Source organism: Mirounga angustirostris, unplaced genomic scaffold (genome assembly GCF_029215605.1).
Source record: "Mirounga angustirostris isolate CCGP_5_RB_7025 unplaced genomic scaffold, mMirAng1.0.hap1 SCAF_14, whole genome shotgun sequence".
NCBI lineage: Eukaryota > Metazoa > Chordata > Mammalia > Carnivora > Phocidae > Mirounga > Mirounga angustirostris.
In genome coordinates, this window is record NW_026991722.1 from 60,049,803 (window position 1) to 60,070,045 (window position 20,243).

At 41.6% G+C, this 20,243-nt stretch overlaps 1 protein-coding gene across 2 annotated transcripts in view; it reads right to left on the reverse strand.

Moving 5' to 3' along the window:
* Positions 1–1,693: 1,693 nt before the first annotated feature.
* RNMT (RNA guanine-7 methyltransferase) overlaps positions 1,694–20,243 on the reverse strand; it is a 111,190-nt gene continuing 92,640 nt past the window's right edge. Inside the window, exons 1-2 of one of the 2 annotated variants that reach the window (XM_064577936.1) lie at positions 5,935–7,869; positions 1,694–3,385 (exon numbers count right to left, since the gene is read on the reverse strand). In XM_064577936.1, coding sequence (XP_064434006.1) covers positions 2,382–3,385; positions 5,935–6,061 — 1,131 coding nt within the window. In that variant the 5' untranslated portion in view covers positions 6,062–7,869 and the 3' untranslated portion in view covers positions 1,694–2,381. Of the gene's footprint in view, positions 3,386–5,934; positions 7,870–20,243 lie in introns of those variants that run through there. The other variant, XM_064577935.1, reaches the window with a different exon arrangement.

Below are 20,243 nucleotides of genomic sequence, written 5' to 3' on the forward strand. Positions count from 1 at the left end.
TCTAGTACTATGTTGAACAATAGTGGTGAGAGTCGGCATCCTTGTCATGTTACTGACCTTAAGGGAAAAGCTCTCAGCTTTTTTCCCAATGAGAATGATATTCGCTGTGGGCTTTTTATAGATGGCTTTTATGATACTGAGGTATGTGGAGAGGACTTTGTGCTGGGAGTCCAGGGATTGGCTCATTTACAGATATTTACCATGTCATTATATACATGTATTCTTTCCAAATGAAGACACATCTGAACACTAGTTATTTCTGTCTCATTTATGGAGATTAAGACATTTGAGCATTTCCTTAAAGACCTTTATAGAAAGGTCAGACCTTGTTTGAAGCCATGAAGCACCAGAGCAGAGTTAGTCTAACTAGAACTGGGTTCCCAGGTGGAGCCAATATAAACCACTAGAGCTGAAATTTGGTCCTACCCAAGGATGGAAGTCCTAGTGACCTCAGTTAGCACTCGGTGAGTGCTCCCAGGCAATCTGCTATTGGGCAGCAGATTAAGTACACATTTGTTTAGCACCAATAACAAACATCAACTAAGGGCTTACTCTGTACTAGAAATGGTAAAGACAACAGGGCCACAGAGATGAGCACATGGGCCATGGGGCCAACTTTCACAGAACCTAGACTCCTGAGATGTCCCATGCAAACATGGACTGCAGGTTCCCATCATAATTATGTAGAGATCACTTACATGCATGAATATACCCAGGAATGTTCAGCTAAAATGATTTGAAGAGCTTGCTATCCTTTCACACCTAAGTTGTCAACAGCCTGCTTATTTGCCATTTTCCAAAGATTTAGATGTTTTATGCACTTTCCTGCTTATGCCAGAAATGGTTTTTGTTTTTGTTTTCTGGACTCTGAGCTGCCAAGGGTGGGGATCTTGTCTATGAGTTATTTGTGTGAACTATACCCAGGAAGTTCCTCTGCCCCCATAGACTTCAACAGCTCATCAATGTGTGACCCTATTTACTTTATTTATACTATTTCCTTCACTGAGAACAGTCTAGACATGAATACCCAAAACAAAAAGGAAGCTATAAATACCAAAAAATAATAGAATAGAATATGAGAGCTGTAAGGACCAAGCTCTTCACTTCAGATAAGAACACTGAAACCAAGCAGTTAGAAATATGCCAAGGTAACAGAACTGCTCTGTGGCAAAGCAGGCCTCCTAGTTTCTGGGCCACAGCTCCAACTACTGACCAGTGACCACTACCCTCTACATCCTCCCCTAGTATTTATCCCACCTGCAACATTTCTTTAAAATAAATATTAAATCTTTGTGGTGCTTCACATTTTTCAAGGTGTTCTCACATTTTTTTCATGCAGTTCTAATGACCATCCTGTGAGATCAGCCCAGATGTAAAACCTGAAATGAGATGATTAAGGTGACATTGCCTGTTGGTGGCAGAGTCAAGACCTGAATTCAAATTTTCTCCCTCCCTTCTACATTGAAGAAGACAGGACTCCCTGCATTAGATAGGCACCTGACCTCCAGCTGCTGGAGTCAGATTGTAATGTGCAAAGTATATGGTGAGGGGATTTCAGAATCCAAGACAGATTCTGTCTGAAAAGGTCAAAGATAACTTGGCTATGGGCATGTGCTACATGGAGGATGGGGGGCACCTAGAGCCCCTGACATGACCCCAAAACACTCATTTGGAAACCCTAGACTGAGTCAGAATAAGACACAGAGACTTTTCACACCACATGAGGCAAGGTTTGTAGCATGAAGGTTTATGTCTGGGCAGGACAAAAACATGATTGACAGAAGTATAATTAAGGAAATTCCATCCTTGGACAATTATGGACATAAGTTGTAAAATAAAAAGTTTTGGAAAAGAGAGCTGTAGAGACATCCCATAACAAATGAACTAGAAATTGCAAATAGAAAGAATTTGGCCACTTAATTCTACACCAGGAGCATCAAGCAATATTATGAAACTGATCCTGGGGAAAGAAAGCAATCACACAGCTTTTTTTTTTTTCAGTTATAATTTCAGTTATAGCTGTTCCTCATGCAGAGACCCGCATCCAGGATGTTTTATCTTCCCTGAGCACACACTTACTAGATGGAGGATAGATCGGACCACCAGAAATTGGTGGGAACAGGAGGAAAAGTAGGAGGAAAACAGGACAGTAAGAAATTGTCACAGACCATTCCCAAAATGGATAAGCAGCATGTGCATGTCTGACCCAACAACTGCCACAGGGGAAAATAAGTGCAGTGCAAATTCAAGATGGAAAAACAATAAACAGAATGCATGGTTTTGATTTCTAGCTCTCTGGCTTACTCCTCGGCTGTACCAGCTGATTTTGTCATAATGTAAATCAAGGATAAAAGAGAGCCACAGAGAGAAGAACTTTTTGTTTAATACCTGCCAGGAAACCTACAGGGTATTCTGAAACCATGGCAACAAATAATCTCTTTAAAGGACTTCCTCATCTCCTGGCTGCGGAAAGCATATATCAGAGGATCAATCACAGAATTACACATGATGAGTATGAGGTACATATTAAAGTAAGACATAAAGCAAGAACAGTAGAGGTTCTGGGGACAAGAAATCATCAAAATGAGATGGAGAAAGAATGGAGCCCAGCACACGATGAAAATGCCTAACAGCATGGTCAGGGTGACAGCACCTTTCATGCTGGTCATTTGCCGCACAGAGCTGTATCCACGCAGAGCTGTTATCTGTTTGACATGAGTCCGTGCCAGGAGGAACATGTGTATATACAGAGACACCATGAGGAACAACATGGTGAAGAACATGGAGATGAGGCAAATGATTACATAAGTGGATTCATAGTAAATGATGAAAACAATGCCACAGCTTGTGCAAAAGGTCCAGATACACATGATAATCACCCCAGAACGCTTTACTGTCATAATGTGGTGGTAGCGCAGAGCATAGAAGATGGTGACATACCTATCCACTGCAATGGCCAGCAAACTGCACATGGAGGCCACCACAGAAATGCAGATCATGGAGTCAAACACATTGTCAATGTGACGTACAGAGGCATCTGCTATCATCAGGTGCTTATTATTTATTAAGTATATGGTGATGGTCTCCCATGTGTTAGACATGCTCACTAGCATGTCAGCTACTGCTAAACTGCACACAAAGAAATACATGGGGGAGTGCAAGTTCTTGTTCTTCACTATGGCACCTATGACCAAGATGTTCTCCAAGAGGCTGATGAGACCCAGAGTCAGGAACACCTCAACAGCAATGCCCATCTCTTCGCATGATGAAGACTTGTTCTTGACATTTGGTCCTGAAAGGTTGCCTTCTGTGGCATTCAGGTTGAGATCCAAGAAAAGCAGGTGAAATGAGGAATTCATTGCTCTTCTTCTTGGCAACAAATTTACTGTAAAACAGGTTTTAATTCATGATTCAGAGAGGTGAACAGTCTACCAAAGAAGTACGACAGCATGCCAAAAGCATGCAAACGTAAGAACGAGGTCAAATGGACTCAAAGCATTAGCATGAGGCTGGTGTGCCCCAGTCTGTCTGGATCCCTGGAATCGTGTCCCTCCAACACACAGGCTTAGAATTTTCACCAGCCTCTGCCTTCCTTACTTTGGGCTCCCATTCTTTCACATACCTCTTACTGGAGTGACCATACATTTCAGTGTGCCCAGGACAGTTTCACTTTTTATGCTTGTTGTCCTAGCACCCAAGTTTGCTCTCAAATACTGAACTCACAATCTACAAAGTTCCTTGCAGTCTGAGTTTTACATTTCTGACGCTACTGCACTGCATTTTTCTCAAGTGAGCACAGATTTCTGAAGGATTGACAGGCCCTCTTTCTCTCTTAAGAAAGAAAGATAGGTGTCTTCTCAACATTTGTCCTCACACTTCTTTTTTTATATATATTAAATATTTTTAAATTATTTAAATTGAATTAGCCAAGGTATAGTACATCATTGGTTTTTGATATCACACTTCTAAAATCCACTAGGACTCAGTCCCCCTAGATGTAACTGAGACTAGCCACAGTGATCTGTTAATTTGAGCATAACCACATACAAAAAGTTACTGTCTTCAATGTGTAAATTTAAGTTGCACACATGTATTAAAATTGGAGCTCACAGAATGTCGTTTTTCTTTAATATTTTCCCTGACTTCTGCATTTGAAATTCCACAAAGTCTGATTGACAGATAGTCTCATAAATTCCACAGAAGCACAGTACAAAGTAACAAGGGATTTAAATTTGCCAGATACTAGAGCAAGATACTTCACTCCTTTGTTGCTCAAATTCTCTCCCATGATTTATATTCAAAAATGCCTTTGCCCTCCAAACTCAGAGCACATCTGGGGAGAGAGCTACAATATCTGTCAGCATTCTCATCATCAATAAAAAGTATTTATTAACCTGTAATCACTTGCTATTTATGTCTAGTTCTATCTCAAAGATATCGACAAATTATATTATATTAAACATCATATCAAGCTGTTTAAATATCCAATTAACTCTCTTCCACATGTAAGTTAGGCATGATTTTCCATTCCTTTTGAGGCAATTTTAATAGAAAGTGTGGCTATTTACCAGTGCTCTCTCGTGCCTCTTCTCTTGCGCAGCAGCCCTTGGGCTCCTCACTGGGAATGCTGGCTCAGCCTGGGCACCTGGCATCCACCAGCTAAATGCCATCACCCTAGGACAGGATCCTCTGAACCAAGTGCTAAGGCAGCTTGAGCCTCAGTCACAGCTCCCTTGCCTTTATTCAGCCTGGCAGACCCGCCTCCCTGTCTCCACCCCTTCTGGACCTGAGTCTATGCCTTCTCTCCTCTGAGTCTTGGGCTGAGCTACCACCTAGTGGTTAGAGACGGAGAGCATACCAGTCCTGGCAGCTCTGGCCATCATTCTTTGGAGCTCTAGCGACACTGCATATAACAGTGTTCTCCTGCTTGTAGAAAATCCTTCCCCAAAAGTGCATTCAAATGTGTTTTCTAGCTGGCTGTTCTTGACATTGCTTCTCTTCTCTTTCTGTTATGCACTGATGAAAATGCACTGATGAAAATGATGATAGTGTGACAGCTCAGCTTCTCCCATCCCTGTTAAGTCCTTCTATCCAGGACAGTCAGTCACTGGTTCCTGGGAAGCCAGAGCCTGGGAAGCACTCAATTGTGACCATGATACACACCCTCTTGTTGGCCCAAGACTGCCACTAGAGCAAAAGGAGAAAACAGATTTTCCCCTGGCCCAATATCCTGGCTTTTAGCAATAGTTTCTAGACCTCTGCTACCTAAAATACTGACCTCTGCTCCCAAAAGGATCTTTATTACACAGCCCAAGAGATAGATGCACAAATGCCTGCCAGGATGGGCCCAAGGCCAAAATGCATGGGGCTGTTTACTATTAGAGATGTGACGGGGGCTTCACACATGATCAGACAACCTTTCCAACAAGTGTAAGTATATAAGGCCACAAACTAGGTGGTCCAGTGATACTGGGCTAGTGCTATTTTGAGATCCACAGAATGGAATATTGTGAAGAGATTTCTTTTGCTGGGAATAGTGCTTGTATATGCAAAAGGAATGACTGACAAGACATAAGAAGATTCAGAAATTCTCTATTTGTTCCTCATATCCCAGATCAGAGAAGGCTCTGAAGAACATTCTCATTCTCATAAAGTGGTGAAACTAGAGATTTCTCTTAAAGATAATTGTCTGTACTACATAGTGTGGCTGCCTTTGATGCTGGTCATATGGTGTGTGCCCTATATGCAGATACTCTTTTGAGTGCTGTACATGAGTTGTTTTCTTAATATTTAGAGAATCCATAGGAATTCAGTCCTATTACCATTCCCATTTCACAATGCATTGAAAGGTTACCTGGCAGCTCCAAGTTCCCAACACTGGAAAGAAGCACAGTTGGGCTTGAATCCTGGCAACCTGAGTCAAGAGCCACTTACCACCTCTTTTCTTTTTGATGATAGTCATCCTAACAGGTATGAGGTGATATCTCATTGTGGGTTTGATTTTCAGCAGACTCTTATTGTAAGTCATTGCTGTGCTGAAGCTTATATTAAATGTCGTCATGCGTCCAGCCAAGGGGACTTAGAGTCCTGCTGCAGAGGCAAAACTTATCTAATGAAACACCGAGAGAGCAAGGCACAATTAGAGAAAGATAGATTACAGTGTTTTTAACTCCAAGGTTTACAAAACATTTTCCTATATTAACTCACTTGGTCCTCATAGCAACCCTGAGAGGTATTAGTGTTATTGCCATTTTCATAGTTGGAGACTTTGAGGCTCAGAGAAGCTGAGTGGATTTTCTGATATCACTTGACTAATAAGTGGTGGTACCAGGCTGTTGAGGCCAGGTCTTCTCATTCCCAAGCTCACGCCCATATACACATACATGCCAATGTTCATGTAGGGACAATAGACAGTGGAGTCCTAAACATGCACCAGATTTCCTATGAACATTTATTGAAAGCCTACCATGTTCTGCATGTCCAGATTCTCAGCAAAGTCTCCCAGAAACCCAGTTAGTCAATATGCTTACCACCAGCTTACAGATGAAGAAACTGAGGCTCAGAGCATTTGTGTGAGTGACCCCTTCGCTGGTGATGAAACCAGGAACTTAATCCAGCTTTTAACCATATCTATGCTTAACACAGAGTCTAATGTCTTCAATATTGTGACTCAGTCACATGCTGTAGAGGAGGAAACTCAGGACTCCAGAGGCTGGTCAGAGAAGAGCACAAGGAGGACCAAAAGCAAAGTAAGTGAGAGGCGAACAGGCAGAGGCAGGTAAGGGGAAGCATGACCAGGAGCATGAGGAGGGCCACTGAGGACAGTCACAGGTGGGAGCAGTGCAAGCACTCCAAAGGCATGCCCACACTGAGATGGGAGGAACTGATTTCTTTGAGGATCAGAAGGAATGCCAGATGACTGGAGCTTCCTGTAACCTAAGGCACTGGGGAGGGGACAGGGCTGGACCATGCATTGTTTTGTAGTTTGTGGTGAAGTCTTAGGCCCTCATTCTAAGAGCAATAGGAAGCCTTGCAAGGTCCAAGCAAATCAATGCAGCCATGATGAAGAGATGGAACCAGAGGACCTCACGAGTGAAGAAGGCTGTAAGTCAGTGGAAATGCCTCACAATGAGACAAATAGATCCCTGGGCTGAGTGTCTTTATCCACCCAGTGAGTAATCAGGCTGAATATGCTTGAACCAAACTCTTCACAGTAGCAGCAAAATTATAAAGTGGTCCTTGTGGACTCACCTGCACACCAAAGTTGGCCCTGAATGAATAGACACTGGACAGTACAACACTTATAATCACACCAACACTACTGCATTCCTTCCTCAGGTAAGGAAGGGAGAATGTGGAGTTTGGGATTTGGTGTGGAGTTTGGGTCTTTTTAAATTTTTTGTTTATTTGTTTGTTTTCACTGTTTTCAGGTTTATTTTGTTCTGACCACCAGAAAAACATGGTCTCTCTAATGCCATGCCACATCCAGCTATGTAACTCAAGATTCTGTAAATCCTTGAGGAGGGTAATTTTTAAAATCCTGTGCATCTCTCAACTTTAAACAAGATTCAATAACCATCTTTCATACTTAGTATAAAGCTAAGAATCTTAGAGAAAGAAAATGAATAGAGAAAGTCCTTTCCTTCTAGAAGCATATAAATCCTAATAAGCAAACTGAACTCATTCAATATATTTCATTTGTAGGATACTTGTGTTGCTCACTGGAGGGGCACATGGAGATTTCTTAGCCCAACATTCAGGTAATCATTGGGAAGATAGCTACAATATCTGGGGAGGAAGTTCTCTTTGTCAGGTTTTTTTTAAATTTTATTATGTTATGTTAGTCACGATACAATACATCATTAGTTTTTGATGTGATGATCCATGATCCATTGTTTTCGTATAATACTCAGTGCTCCATGCAGTACAAGCCCTCCTTAATACCCATCAATGGGCTAACCAATCCCCGCCCCTCCCCTCTAGAACCCTCAGTTTGTTTTTCAGGGTCCATCATCTCTCATGGTTGGTCTACCCCTCCGATTTCCCCCCCTTCATTCTTCCCCTCCTGATATCTTCTTCTTTTTTTTTCTTAATATATATTGCATTATTTGTTTTAGAGGTACCGATCTGAGATTCAAGTCTTGCACAATCACAGTGCTTACCAGAGCACATACCCTCCCAGTGTGTATCACCCAGTCACCCCATCCCTCCCACCGCACCCCCCACTCCAGCAACCCTCAGTTTGTTTCCTACAATTAAGAATTCCTCATATCAGTGAGATCATATGATACATATCTTTCTCTGTTTGACTTATTTCACTCAACATAATACCCTCCAGTTCCATCCACGTTGTTGCAAATGGCAAGATCTCATTCCTTTTGATGGCTGCATAATATTCCATTGTATATATATACCACCTCTTCTTTACCCATTCATCTGTCGATGGACATCTTGGCTCTTTCCACAGTTTGGCTATTGTGGACATTGCTGCTATAAACTTCAGGGTGCATGTACCGCTTCGGATCCCTATATTTGTATCTTTGGGGTAAAAACCCAGTAGTGCAATTGCTGGATCGTATGGTAGCTCTATTTTCAACTTTTTGAGGAACCTCCATACTGTTTTCCAGAGTGGCTACACCAGCTTGCATTCCCACCAACAGTGTAGTAGGGTTCCCCTTACTCCGCATCCCCGCCAACATCTCTCATTTCCTGACTTGTTAATTTTAGCCATTCTGACAGGTGTGAGGGTAGTATCTCATTGAGGTTTTGATTTGGATTTCCCTGATGCCGAGCAATATTGAGCAATTTTTCATGTGTCTCTTGGCCATTTGGATGTCTTCTTTGGAAACATGTCTGCTCATGTCTTCTGCCCATTTCTTGATTAGATTCTTTGTTCTTGGGTGTTGAGTTTGATAAGTTCTTTATAGATTTTGGATACTAGCCCTTTATTTGATATGTCATTTGAAAATATCTTCTCCCATTCTGTCCCTTTTCTTTCGGTTTTGTTGACTGTTTTTTTGCTGGGCAAAAGCTTTTTATCTTGATGAAGTCCTAATAGTTCATTTTTGCCCTTGCTTCCCTTGCCTTTGGCGATGTTTCTAGGAAGAAGTTGCTGCGGCTGAGGTCGAAGAAGTTGCTGCCTGTGTTCTCCTTTAGGATTTGGATGGACTCCTGTCTCACATTGTGGTCTTTCAACCATTTGGAGTCTATTTTTGTGTGTGGTGTAAGGAAATGGTCCAGTTTCATTCTTCTGCATGTGGCTGTCCAATTTTCCCAACACCATTTGTTGAAGAGACTGTCTTTGTTCCACTGGACATTCTTTCCTGCTTTGTCAAAGATAAGTTGACCATAGAGTTGAGAGTCCATTTCTGGGCTCTCTATTCTGTTCCATTGATCTATGTGTCTGTTTTTGTGCCAGTACCATACTGTCTTGATGATGACAGCTTTGAAATAGAGCTGGAAGTCTGGAATTGTGATGCCGCCAGCTTTGCTTTTCTTTTTCAACATTCCTCTGGCTATGCGGGGTCTTTTCTGGTTCCATACAAATCTTAGGATTATTTGTTCGATTTCTTTGAAAAAAGTGGATGGTATTTTGATGGGGATTGCATTGAATGTGTAGATTGCTCTAGGTAGCATTGACATCTTCACAGTATTTGTTCTTCCAATCCATGAGCATGGAACGTTTTTCCATTTCTTTGTGTCTCCCTCAATTTCTTTCATCAGTATTTTATAGTTTTCTGAGTACAGATCCTTTGTCTCTTTGGTTAGATTTATTCCCGGGTATCTTATGGTTTTGGGTGCAATTGTAAATGGGATCGACTCCTTCATTTCTCTTTCTTCTGTCTTGTTGTTGGTGTATAGGAATGCCACTGACTTCTGTGCATTGATTTTATATCCTGTCACTTGACTGAATTCCTGTATGAGTTCTAGCAGTTTTGGGGTCGAGTCTTTGGGGTTTTCCACATAAAGTATCATATCATCTGCAAAGAGTGAGAGTTTGACTTCTTTGCCGATTTGGATGCCTTTTATTTATTTTGTTGTCTGATTGCTGTGGCTAGGACTTCTAATACTATATTGAAGAGCAGTGGTGATAGTGGACATCCCTGCTGCGTTCCTGACCTTAGGGGGAAAGCTCTCAGTTTTTCCCCATTGAGAATGATATTCGCTGTAGGTTTTTCATAGATGGTTCTTATGATATTGAGGTATGTACCCTCTATCCCTATACTCTGAAGACTTTTGATCAAGAAAGGATGCTGTACTTTGTCAAATGCTTTTTCTGCATTTATTGAGAGGTTTATATGATTCTTGTTCTTTCTTTTGTTAAAGTAATGTATCACGTTGATTGATTTGTGGATGTTGAACCAATCTTGCAGCCCAGGGATAAATCCCACTTGGTCGTGGTGAATAATCCTTTTAATGTACTGTTGGATCCTATTGGCTAGTATTTTGGTGAGAATTTTTGCATCCATGTTCATCAGGGTTATTGGTCTGTAATTCTCCTTTTTGATGGGGTCTTTGTCTGGTTTGAGGATCAAGGTAATGGTGGCCTCATAACACGAGTTTGGAAGTTTTCCTTCCATTTCTATTTTTTGGGACAGTTTCAGAAGAAAGGGTATTAATTCTTCTTTAAATGTTTGGTAGAATTCGCTTGGAAGCCATCTGGCCCTGGGCTTGTTTGTTGGGAAATTTTTGATGACTGCTTCAATTTCCTTAGTGGTTATACGTCTGTTCAGGTTTTCAATTTCTTCCTGGTTCAGTTTTGGTAGTTGATACATCTCTAGGAATACATTCATTTCTTCCAGGGTATCTAATTTGCTGGCATTGAGTTGCTCATAATATGTTCTTATAATTGTTTGTATTTCTTTGGTGTTGGTTGTGATCTCTCCTCTCTCATTCATGATTTTCCTGATTTGGGTCATTTCTCTTTTCTTTTTGATAAGCCTGGCCAGGGGTTTATCAATCTTGTTAATTCTTTCAAAGAACCAGCTTCTAGTTTTGTTGATCTGTTCTACTGTTCTTTTAGTTTCTATTTCCTTGATTTCTGCTCTGATTTTTATTATTTCTCTTCTCCTGCTGGGTTTAGGCTTTGTTTGCTGTTCTCTCTCCAGCTCCTTTAGGGGTAGGGGTAGGTTGTGTACTTCAGACCTTTCCTGTTTCTTGAGAAAGGCTTGTATTGCTATACACTTGCCTCTTAGGACAGCTTTTGTGGCATCCCAAAGATTTTGAAGAGTTGTGTTTTCATTTTCATCGGTTTCCATGTATTTTTTTAATTCTTCTTTAATTTCCTGGTTGACCCATTCATTCTTCAGTAGGATGCTCTTTAGCCTCCGTGTATTTGAGTTCTTTCTGACTTTCCTCTTGTGATTGAGTTCTAGTTTCAAAGCATTGTGGTCTGAAAATAGTCAGGGAATGATCCCAATCTTTTGGTACTGGTTGAGACCTGATTTATGACCTAGGATGTGATCGATTCTGGAGAATGTTCCATGGGCACTAGAGAAGAATGTGTATTCTGTTGCTTTGGGATGGAATGTTCTGAATGTGTCTGTGAAGTCCATTTGGTCCAGTGTGTCATTTAAAGTCTTTATTTCCTTGTTGATATTTTGCTTAGATGATCTGTCCATTTCAGTGAGGGGGGGTGTTAAAGTCCCCCACTATTATTGTATTGTTGTCGATGTGTTTCTTTGCTTTTGTTATTAATTGCCTTATAATATTGGCTGCTCCCATGTTAGGGGCATAGATATTTACAATTGTTAGATCTTCTTGTTGGATAGACCCTTTAAGTAGGATATAGTGTCCTTCCTCATCTTTTATTACAGTCTTTGGTTTAAAATCTAATTTGTCTGATATAAGGATTGCCACCCCAGCTTTCTTTTGGTGTCCATTAGCATGGTAAATGGTTTTCCACCCCCTCACTTTCAATCTGGGGGTGTCTTTGGGTCTAAAATGAATCTCTTGCAGACAGCATATCAATGGGTCTTGTTTTTTTATCCAATCTGATAGCCTGTGTCTTTTGATTGGGGCATTGAGCCCATTTACATTCAGGGTAACTATGGAAAGATAGGAATTTAGTGCCATTGTACTGCCTGTAAGGTGACTGTTACCGTATATTGTCTGTGTTCCTTTCTGGTCTATGTTGCTTTTAGGCTCTCTCTTTGTTTAGAGGACCCCTTTCAAGATTTCTTGTAGGGCTGGTTTTGTGTTTGCAAATTCCTTTAGTTTTTGTTCATCCTGGAAGCTTTTTATCTCTCCTTCAATTTTCAATGACAGCCTAGCTGGATAGAGTATTCTTGGCTGCATATTTTTCTTGTTTAGTGCTCTGAATATATCCTGCCAGTCCTTTCTGGCCTGCCAGGTCTCTGTGGATAGGTCTGTTGCCAGTCTAATGTTTCTACCATTGTAAGTTACATATCTCTTCTCCCAAGCTGCTTTCACGATTTTCTCTTTATCTCTGAGACTCGTAAGTTTTACTATTAGATGTCGGAGTGTTGATGTATTTTTATTGATTTTTGAGAGGGGTTCTCTGTGCTTCCTGGATTTTCATGCCTGTTTCTTTCCCGAAATTAGGGAAGTTCTCTGCTATAATTTGCTCCAATATACCTTCTGCCCCTCTCTCTCTTTCTTCTTCTTCTGGGATCCCAATTATTCTAATGTTGTTTCATCTTATGGTATCATTTACGTCTCGAATTCTGCCTTCGTGATCCAGTAGTGGTTTATCTCTCTTTTTCTCAGCTTCTTTATTTTCCATCATTTGGTCTTCTATATCACTGATTCTCTCTTCTGCCTGATTTATTCTAGCAGTTGGTGCCCCCCACTTTTTTTTTTTTTAAGATTTTATTTATTTATTTGACAGGGAGAGGAGAACAGCGAAAGAGGGAACACATGCAGGGGGAGTGGGAGAGGGAGAAGCAGGCTTCCTGCCGAGCAGGGAGCCCGATGTGGGACTCGATCCCAGGATCCTGGGATCATGAACTGATCCGAAGGCAGATGTTTAACGACTGAGCCACCCAGGCGCCCAGTGCCCCCATTTTTTATTGCACCTCATTAATAGCCTTTTTGATTTCAACTTGGTTAGATTTTAGTTCTTTTACTTCTCCAGAAAGGGTTTCTCTAATAACTTCCATGCTTCTTTCAAGGCCTGCTAGTATCTTTAAAGTGATGATTCTGAACTCTAGATCCGACATCATACTAATGTCCGTATTGAGTAGGTCCCTGGCAGTCAGTACTACCTCTTGTTCTTTTTTTGAGGTGATTTTTTCTGTTTTGTCATTTTGTCCAGAGGAGAATAGATGAATGAGAGAAAAAAATGCTAACAGGGTAACAACATCACCAGAAAATATACTCTAAAGAAATCAGAAAAGACCTGAAGCAGGGGGAAAAGAAAGGGAAAGAGAGAAAAAAGGAAAAGAAAAAAGAAAGAAAAAGATAAAAACAAACAAAAACAGAACAAAACAAAAAAAACAGATTGTGATCAAATATGATCAGGCTGGTACATAAATAAGTGTCACACACAAGATTTTGGGTGTATTTTGGTCTGTTAGAAGAAAGTGCCTCCCTGAATTTTAAAAAAAGAAAAAATTATATATTTACAAAAATAAGGGTTGATATGATGAAGGGATGGAATATGACTGTAAAGATGAAAATTATAAAAAGTTTTATAAAAGGAATTGATAAGAAGTTGTTTGAAAAAAGAAAGAAGAGGATTTAAAAGAAAAAAAAGAAAAACAAAGGGAGAGAATGTGATCAGGCAGGAGAGTAGAAAAAAAACATACACTAGAGATTTAGGGTATATTTTAATCTGTTAGGAGAAACTATCTCAAAATTTTAAAGAGAGAACAACTTATATATATATGTCAAAAATACGGGTAAGTACTATGAAGGGATAGAATATGACTCTAAAAATGAGAAATAAAAATGTTTTTTAAAAAGGGGATTGATAAGATGTTGGTTGAAAGAGGGAAAAAGAAAAATTCAGAAAAAAAAAAGACAGTTAAAAAAATTAACTTTGAAAGACTAAAGAATCATGGTAAAAAAGCCATGGATTCCATGTTCATTATTCCCCTAGCGCTGGAGTTCTGACATTCTCATTGATCAGTAAACTTGGTCTTGGCTGGCTGTTCTTGCTGATCTTCTGGGGGAGGGGCCTGTTGCTGTGGTTCCCAAATGTTTTTGCCGGAGGCGGAATTGCCCTGCCCTTGCCCGGTCCAGGCTAAGTAATCTGCTCGGGATTGCTCTCGGGAGCTTTTGTTCCCTGCAAGCTTTCCATACAGCTTTGGAGGCCGAGAGTGAAAATGGCGACCTCCCAATCTCCTCCCTAGAGGAGCCGAGAACTTGGGGCCCTGCTCCTCAGTGAGCCCCCAGGGAAAAGCAGTCAGTCACTCCCATCTCCCCGGTCTCTGGCCGCACTCCATGCTCACCTGGCCTGTCATTGAGCATTTCTATCTCTGGCACCCGACTCCGTGTGGAGTCTCCAACCCCAGCAGATCCCTGCGGTGCACTCCCGCGCAGCTCTTCCCGGGGGAGGAAGGTGAGTCTCCCTGGATCTGCAGCTTGTTGGGTCCCTGCTGGAAGAGCAGTGGCCTGACTGTGCCGCGGATCACAGTTTATGGTGACCCTGAGCTGAGAGCCCGCACCTCGGCTCCGTCTCTGCAGCCAGCTTCCCCTCTCCAATACCTGGGAGTTCTGCTGCACTCAGGCACCCCTGGTCTTTCTGTGACCCCGAGGGTCCTGAGACAACACTGTCCCGCGAGGTTTCCACCTCCATTTAGCCACCAGAGCGTCGTCCCTCAGCAGAGCCGACTTCTAAAAGTTCCGATTTTGTGCTCCGTGGCTCCATCACTTGCCAGAAGTGGCCAACAGAGGCCCCTCCCCCGCCGTCTATCCTCCTGAATATCGCCTCAGATTCACTTCTCCACACATCCTACCTTCCAGAAAGTGGTCGCTTTTCTGTTCAGAGAGTTGTTGCTATTCTTTTCTTTGATCTCCTGTTGAGTTTCTGGGTGTTCAGAATGGTTTGATCCCTATCCAGCTGAATTCCTGAGACTAGACGAAATCCAGGTCTCCTACTCCTCTGCCATCTTGCTCTGCCCCCCCACGCCGAGAGCTTTGTATCTTGATGAAGTCCCAAAAGTTCATTTTTGCTTTTGTTCCATAGCTTTTGAAGATGTATCTTGAAAGAAGTTGCTGTGGGCGATGTTAAAGAGGTTACTGCCTATGTTCTCCTCTAGGATTTGGATGGATTTCTGTCTCACATTGAGGTCTTTCATCCACTTTGAGTTTATCTTTGTGAATGGTGTTAGAGAATGGTCGAGTTTCATTCTTCTACACATTGGCTGTCCAATTTTCCCAGCACCATTTATTGAAGAGACTGTCTTTTTTCCATTGCATGTTTTCTCCTGCTTTGTCAAAGATTATTGGACCATAGAGTTGAGGGTCCATATCTGGGTTCTCTATTCTGTTCCATTGGTCTGTATGTCTGTTTTTGTGCCAGTACCATGCTGTCTTGGTGATCACAGCTTTGTAATAGAGCTTGAAATCGGGCAAAGTGATGCCCCCAGCTTTGTTTTTCTTTTTCAACATCTCCTTGGTGATTCGGGGTCTTTTCTGATTCCATACAAATTTTAGGATTGTTTGTTCCAGCACTTTGAAAAATGTCATTGGAATTTTGATCTGGATGACAATGAAGGTACAGATTGCTCTGGGTAGTATAGACATTTTAACAATGTTTATTCTTCTGATCCATGAGCATGGAACATTTTTCCATCTTTTTGTGTCTTCTTCAATTTCTTTCATGAGTGTTTTGTAGTTCCTCGAGTATAGATCCTTTACCTCTTTGGTTAGGTTTATTCCGAGGTATCTTATGGTTTTGGGCGCTATTATAAATGGAATCATTTCTCTAACTTCTCTTTCTACAATTGTGTTGTTAGTGTATAAGAAAGCAACTGATTTCTGTGCATTGATTTTGTATCCTGGTACATTACTGAATTGCTGGATGAGTTCTAGTAATTTGAGGGTGGAGTCTTTTGGGTTTTCCACATAAAGTATCATGTCGTCTGTGAAAAGAGAGAGTTTGGCTTCTTCTTTGCCAATTTGAGTACATTTTATTTCTTTTTGTTGTCTGATTGCTGTTGCTAGGACTTCTAGTTCTATGTTGAACAATAGTGGTGAGAGGGGGCATCCTTGACGTGTTCCTGATCTTAAGGGAAAGGCTCTCAGCTTTTCCCCATTGAGGATGATATTAGCTGTGGGTTTTTCATAGATGGATTTTAATAACTTGAGAAATGTTCCCTGTATCCCTATACTCTGAAGAGTTTTAATCAGGAAAGGATGCTGTACTTTCTTGAATACTTTTTCTGCATCAAATGAGAGGACTGTATGGTTTTTCTCTCTTCTCTTATTAATGTGTTCTATCACATTGATTGATTTGTGAATGTTCAAGCACCCTTGCATCCTGGGGATAAATCCCACTTGGTCATGGTGAATGATCCTTTTAATGTAATGTTGGATCCTATTAGCTAGGATTTTGTTGAGGATTTTGGAATCCATATTCATCAGGGATATCGGTCTGAACTTCTCCTTTTTGATGGGGTCTTTGCCGAGTTTGGGGATTAAGGGAATGCTGGCCTCATAGAATGAGTTTGGAAGTTTCCTTCTGTTTCTATTTTTTTGAAACAGCTTCAGTAGAATAGGTATTATTTCTTCTTTGAATGTTTGGTAGAATTCCCCAGGGACTCCATCAGGCCCTGGACTCTTGTTTTTTGGGAGGTTTTTGATCACTGCTTCAATCTCGTTACTGGTTATTGGCCTATTCAGGTTGTCAATGTCTTCCTGTTTCAGTCTTGGCAGCTTATAGGTTTCCAGGAAGGCCTCCATTTCATCCAGATTGCTCAGTTTATTGGCATATAGTTGTTGATAATAATTTCTAATAATTGTTTCTATTTCCTTGGTGTTGGTCGTGATCTCTCCCCTTTCATTCATAATTTTCTTAATTTGGGTCCTTTCTCTTTTCTTTTGGATAAGTCTGGCAAGTGGTTTATTGATCTTATTAATTCTTTCAAAGAACCAAGTTTTAGTTTTGTTGATGTGATCTACTGTGTTTCTGGTTTCTAATTCATTGATTTCTGCTCTAATTTTAATTATTTCTCTTCTAATGCATGGCTTAGGCATCGTTTGTTGCTTTTTCTCTAGTTCTTTAAGGTGTAGAGTTAATTGGTGAATTTGGGATTTTTCTACTTTTTTGAGTGAGGCTTGGATGGCTTTGCATTTCCCCCTTAGGACCGCCTTTGCAGTATCCCATAGGTTTTGGACTGATGTGTTTTCATTCTCATTGATTTCCATGAATTGTTTAAGTTCTTCTTTGATTTCCTGGTTGACCCAAACATTCTTGAGCAGAGTGGTCTTTAGCTTCCAAGTGTTTGAATTTCTGCCAAATTTTTTCTTGTGATGGAGTTCCAGTTTTAGAGCATTGTGGTCTGAGAATAGGCAGGGAATAATCTCAATGTTTTGGTATCGGTTGAGACCTGATTTGTGACCCAGTATATGGTCTATTCTGGAGAAAGTTCCATGCGCGCTCGAGAAGAATGAGTATTCTGTTGCTTTAGGGTGGAATGTTCCGTAAATAACTATGAGGTCCATCTGGTCCAATGTATCATTCAAAGCTCTTGTTTCCTTGTTGATTTTCTGCTTAGATGATCTGTCCATTGCTGAGAGTGGAGTATTGAGGTCTCCTACAATTAAAGTATTGTTATCATTATGACTCTTTATTTTGGTTAACAGTTGGCTTATGTAGATGGCTGCTCCCAGGTTGGGGGCATAGATATTTACAATTGTTAGATCTTCTTGTTGGATAGACCCTTTAAGAATGATATAGTGTCCTTCTGTGTCTCTAACTACAGACTTTGTTTTAAAATCTAATTTCTCTGATATAAGAATTGCTACCCCAGATTTCTTTTGAGGTCCGCTAGCATGGAAGATGGATCTCCATCCCTTCAGTTTCAGTCTGGATGTATCTTTAGGTTCAAAATGAGTCTCTTGTAGTCAGCATATGCATGGGTCCTGTCTTTTTATCCAATCTGCAACCCTGTGCCATTTTATGGGAACATTTAGGCCATTCACATTGAGAGTGATTATTGAAAGATATGAATTAATTGTCATCATGTTGCCTGTGAAGACGTTGTTTTTATAGATTGTCCCTGTAAATTTCTGTTGTAGATCACTCTTGGGGTCTTTCTCCTTTTATAGAACCCCCCTTAATATTTCTTGCAGGGCCGGCTTAGTGGTCACATATTCTTTCAGTTTCTCTCAGTCCTGGAAGCTCTGCATCTCTCCATCCATTCTAAATGACAGCCTTGCCAGATAAAGTATTCTTGGCTGCATGTTCTTCTCATTTAGTACCCTGAATATATCTTGCCAGGCCTTTCTGGCTTGCCAGGTCTCTGTGGATAGGTCTGATGTTATTCTGATGTTCCTCCCTCTGTACGTAAGGAATCTCTTCCCCCTAACTGCCCTTAAGATGGTTTCCTTGGTTCTAAGATTTGCGAGTTTTACTATTACATGCCGGGGCGTTGGCCTGTTTTCCTTGATCTTGGGAGGGGTCCTCTCTGCCTCTAGGACGCGAATGTTTGTTTCATTCCCCAGATTAGGGAAGTTCTCAGCTATGATTTGCTCAAATACATCTTCTAGTCCTCTCTCTCTCTCTCCACTCTCCCCGGGGATTCCAATTATTCTGACATTGGAATGCTTTGTGGTGTCACTTATTTTTCTGATTCTATTTTCATGGATTCTGAGTTGTTTTTCCCCGGCCTCCTCTTTTCCCTTTTTATCTGTTATATTGTCTTCCAGGTCGCTTATTCTCTCTTCTGCCTCAGTTACCCTAGCTGTTAGATGATCTAGATTGGATTGGATCTCACTGATAGCATTTTTAAGTTCTGCCAATTCACCTTTCATTTCTGCCCTTAGAGGCTCTATGTTGCCATTAATTGATTTCTCCATTCTAGCCATTGTCTTCACAATTGCTAGCCTGAATTCCATCTCTGACATCTTGGTTATATCTGCATCCATTTGTAAATCTGTAGCATAAGTCATAATCTCTGAGTCTTTTCTGTTTCGGGGGTTCCTCCTCCTAGTCATTCTGTTACTGGGTGGTTGATGGAATGTATAGAGTCGAAATTATTGACCAGAACCCAAGCAAGATGCACCTGTTTTCTTGGGACCTTAGGGTTGCTGGCTTCTTGTTTTCCCAGCCTGTCTTCTGTGGAAGGGGCCTTCCGCACTGTTACTGAGGCAACTCTGTTTGGGTGGAGTTGCCCTGCCCCCCTGTGGTGGGGGATTGGTTCAGCGAGAATCAGTTTTTGGCGATTTTGTTCTCTGGTGGCTTTCCCTGGTGGCTTTCTGCGTCTCTTCCGTGACTCAGTGCAGAAGAGACTGTTTCCTACACTCTGCCTCAGAGCAGAGAGACCGCAGTCTGTTCTTCAGTGAGCTCTCCAGGCCACACGGTCTCTGTTTCTGTCCGTGCTGCTATAAACTGCAGTGTCCTGGGTTGTGTGCCCCTCTGCAGTGCCCCCAGTCCTGCCCCCAGGTCGGGGCACGTCTCTGTCCTTTGTGCTTCTAAAACTGCCAGCCACTCCCAGTTCGCCCACGTGACCCTACTGCCGCTCCAGATTTCTGCACCGGGGGCTCCCCTAAAGTCCTTTCCCCGCCGCTACCGGTCTGAGAGTCTGTGCCCCGTCCCCAGCGCGTGAGGCTGTCACTCACTGATCGTGTAGGATCCCCACAGCCAGGCACCCTCCCGCTGCCGTTTATCCTCCAGTATCTGCCCGGGGAATCATGGCTCCCTGCTTCGTACCTCAAAACCAACTGCCTGCGATATTCTGTTTGTAAAGATCCAGATCTTCTGACATCTTAGCCTGGTTTTGTGGGTGCTCAGAGTGGTCTGGTAGATATCCAGCTCAGTTCTGGGGACCAGTTGAAATAGGGTTCCCTACTCCTCCGCCATCTTTCCTTCCCCCTCTTTGTCAGTTTTTAAATCTTTCCTATTGTTCTTGTGGTTACCTTGTCAATTTGTATTCAATAAGATTCTTCTATACTGGTTGTTACTTCAGGCTTTCCAATAAAACTCCTTTTTTATAACATGATGTTCTCTCTACCCAAAATTTTTTCCTTCTCTACTTCTACTTTGTCCACTAAATTCCTATTCATTCTTTTAGATCCAGGCCAGTACTTCCTGCTGGGAGTCTTTGAAGGATATC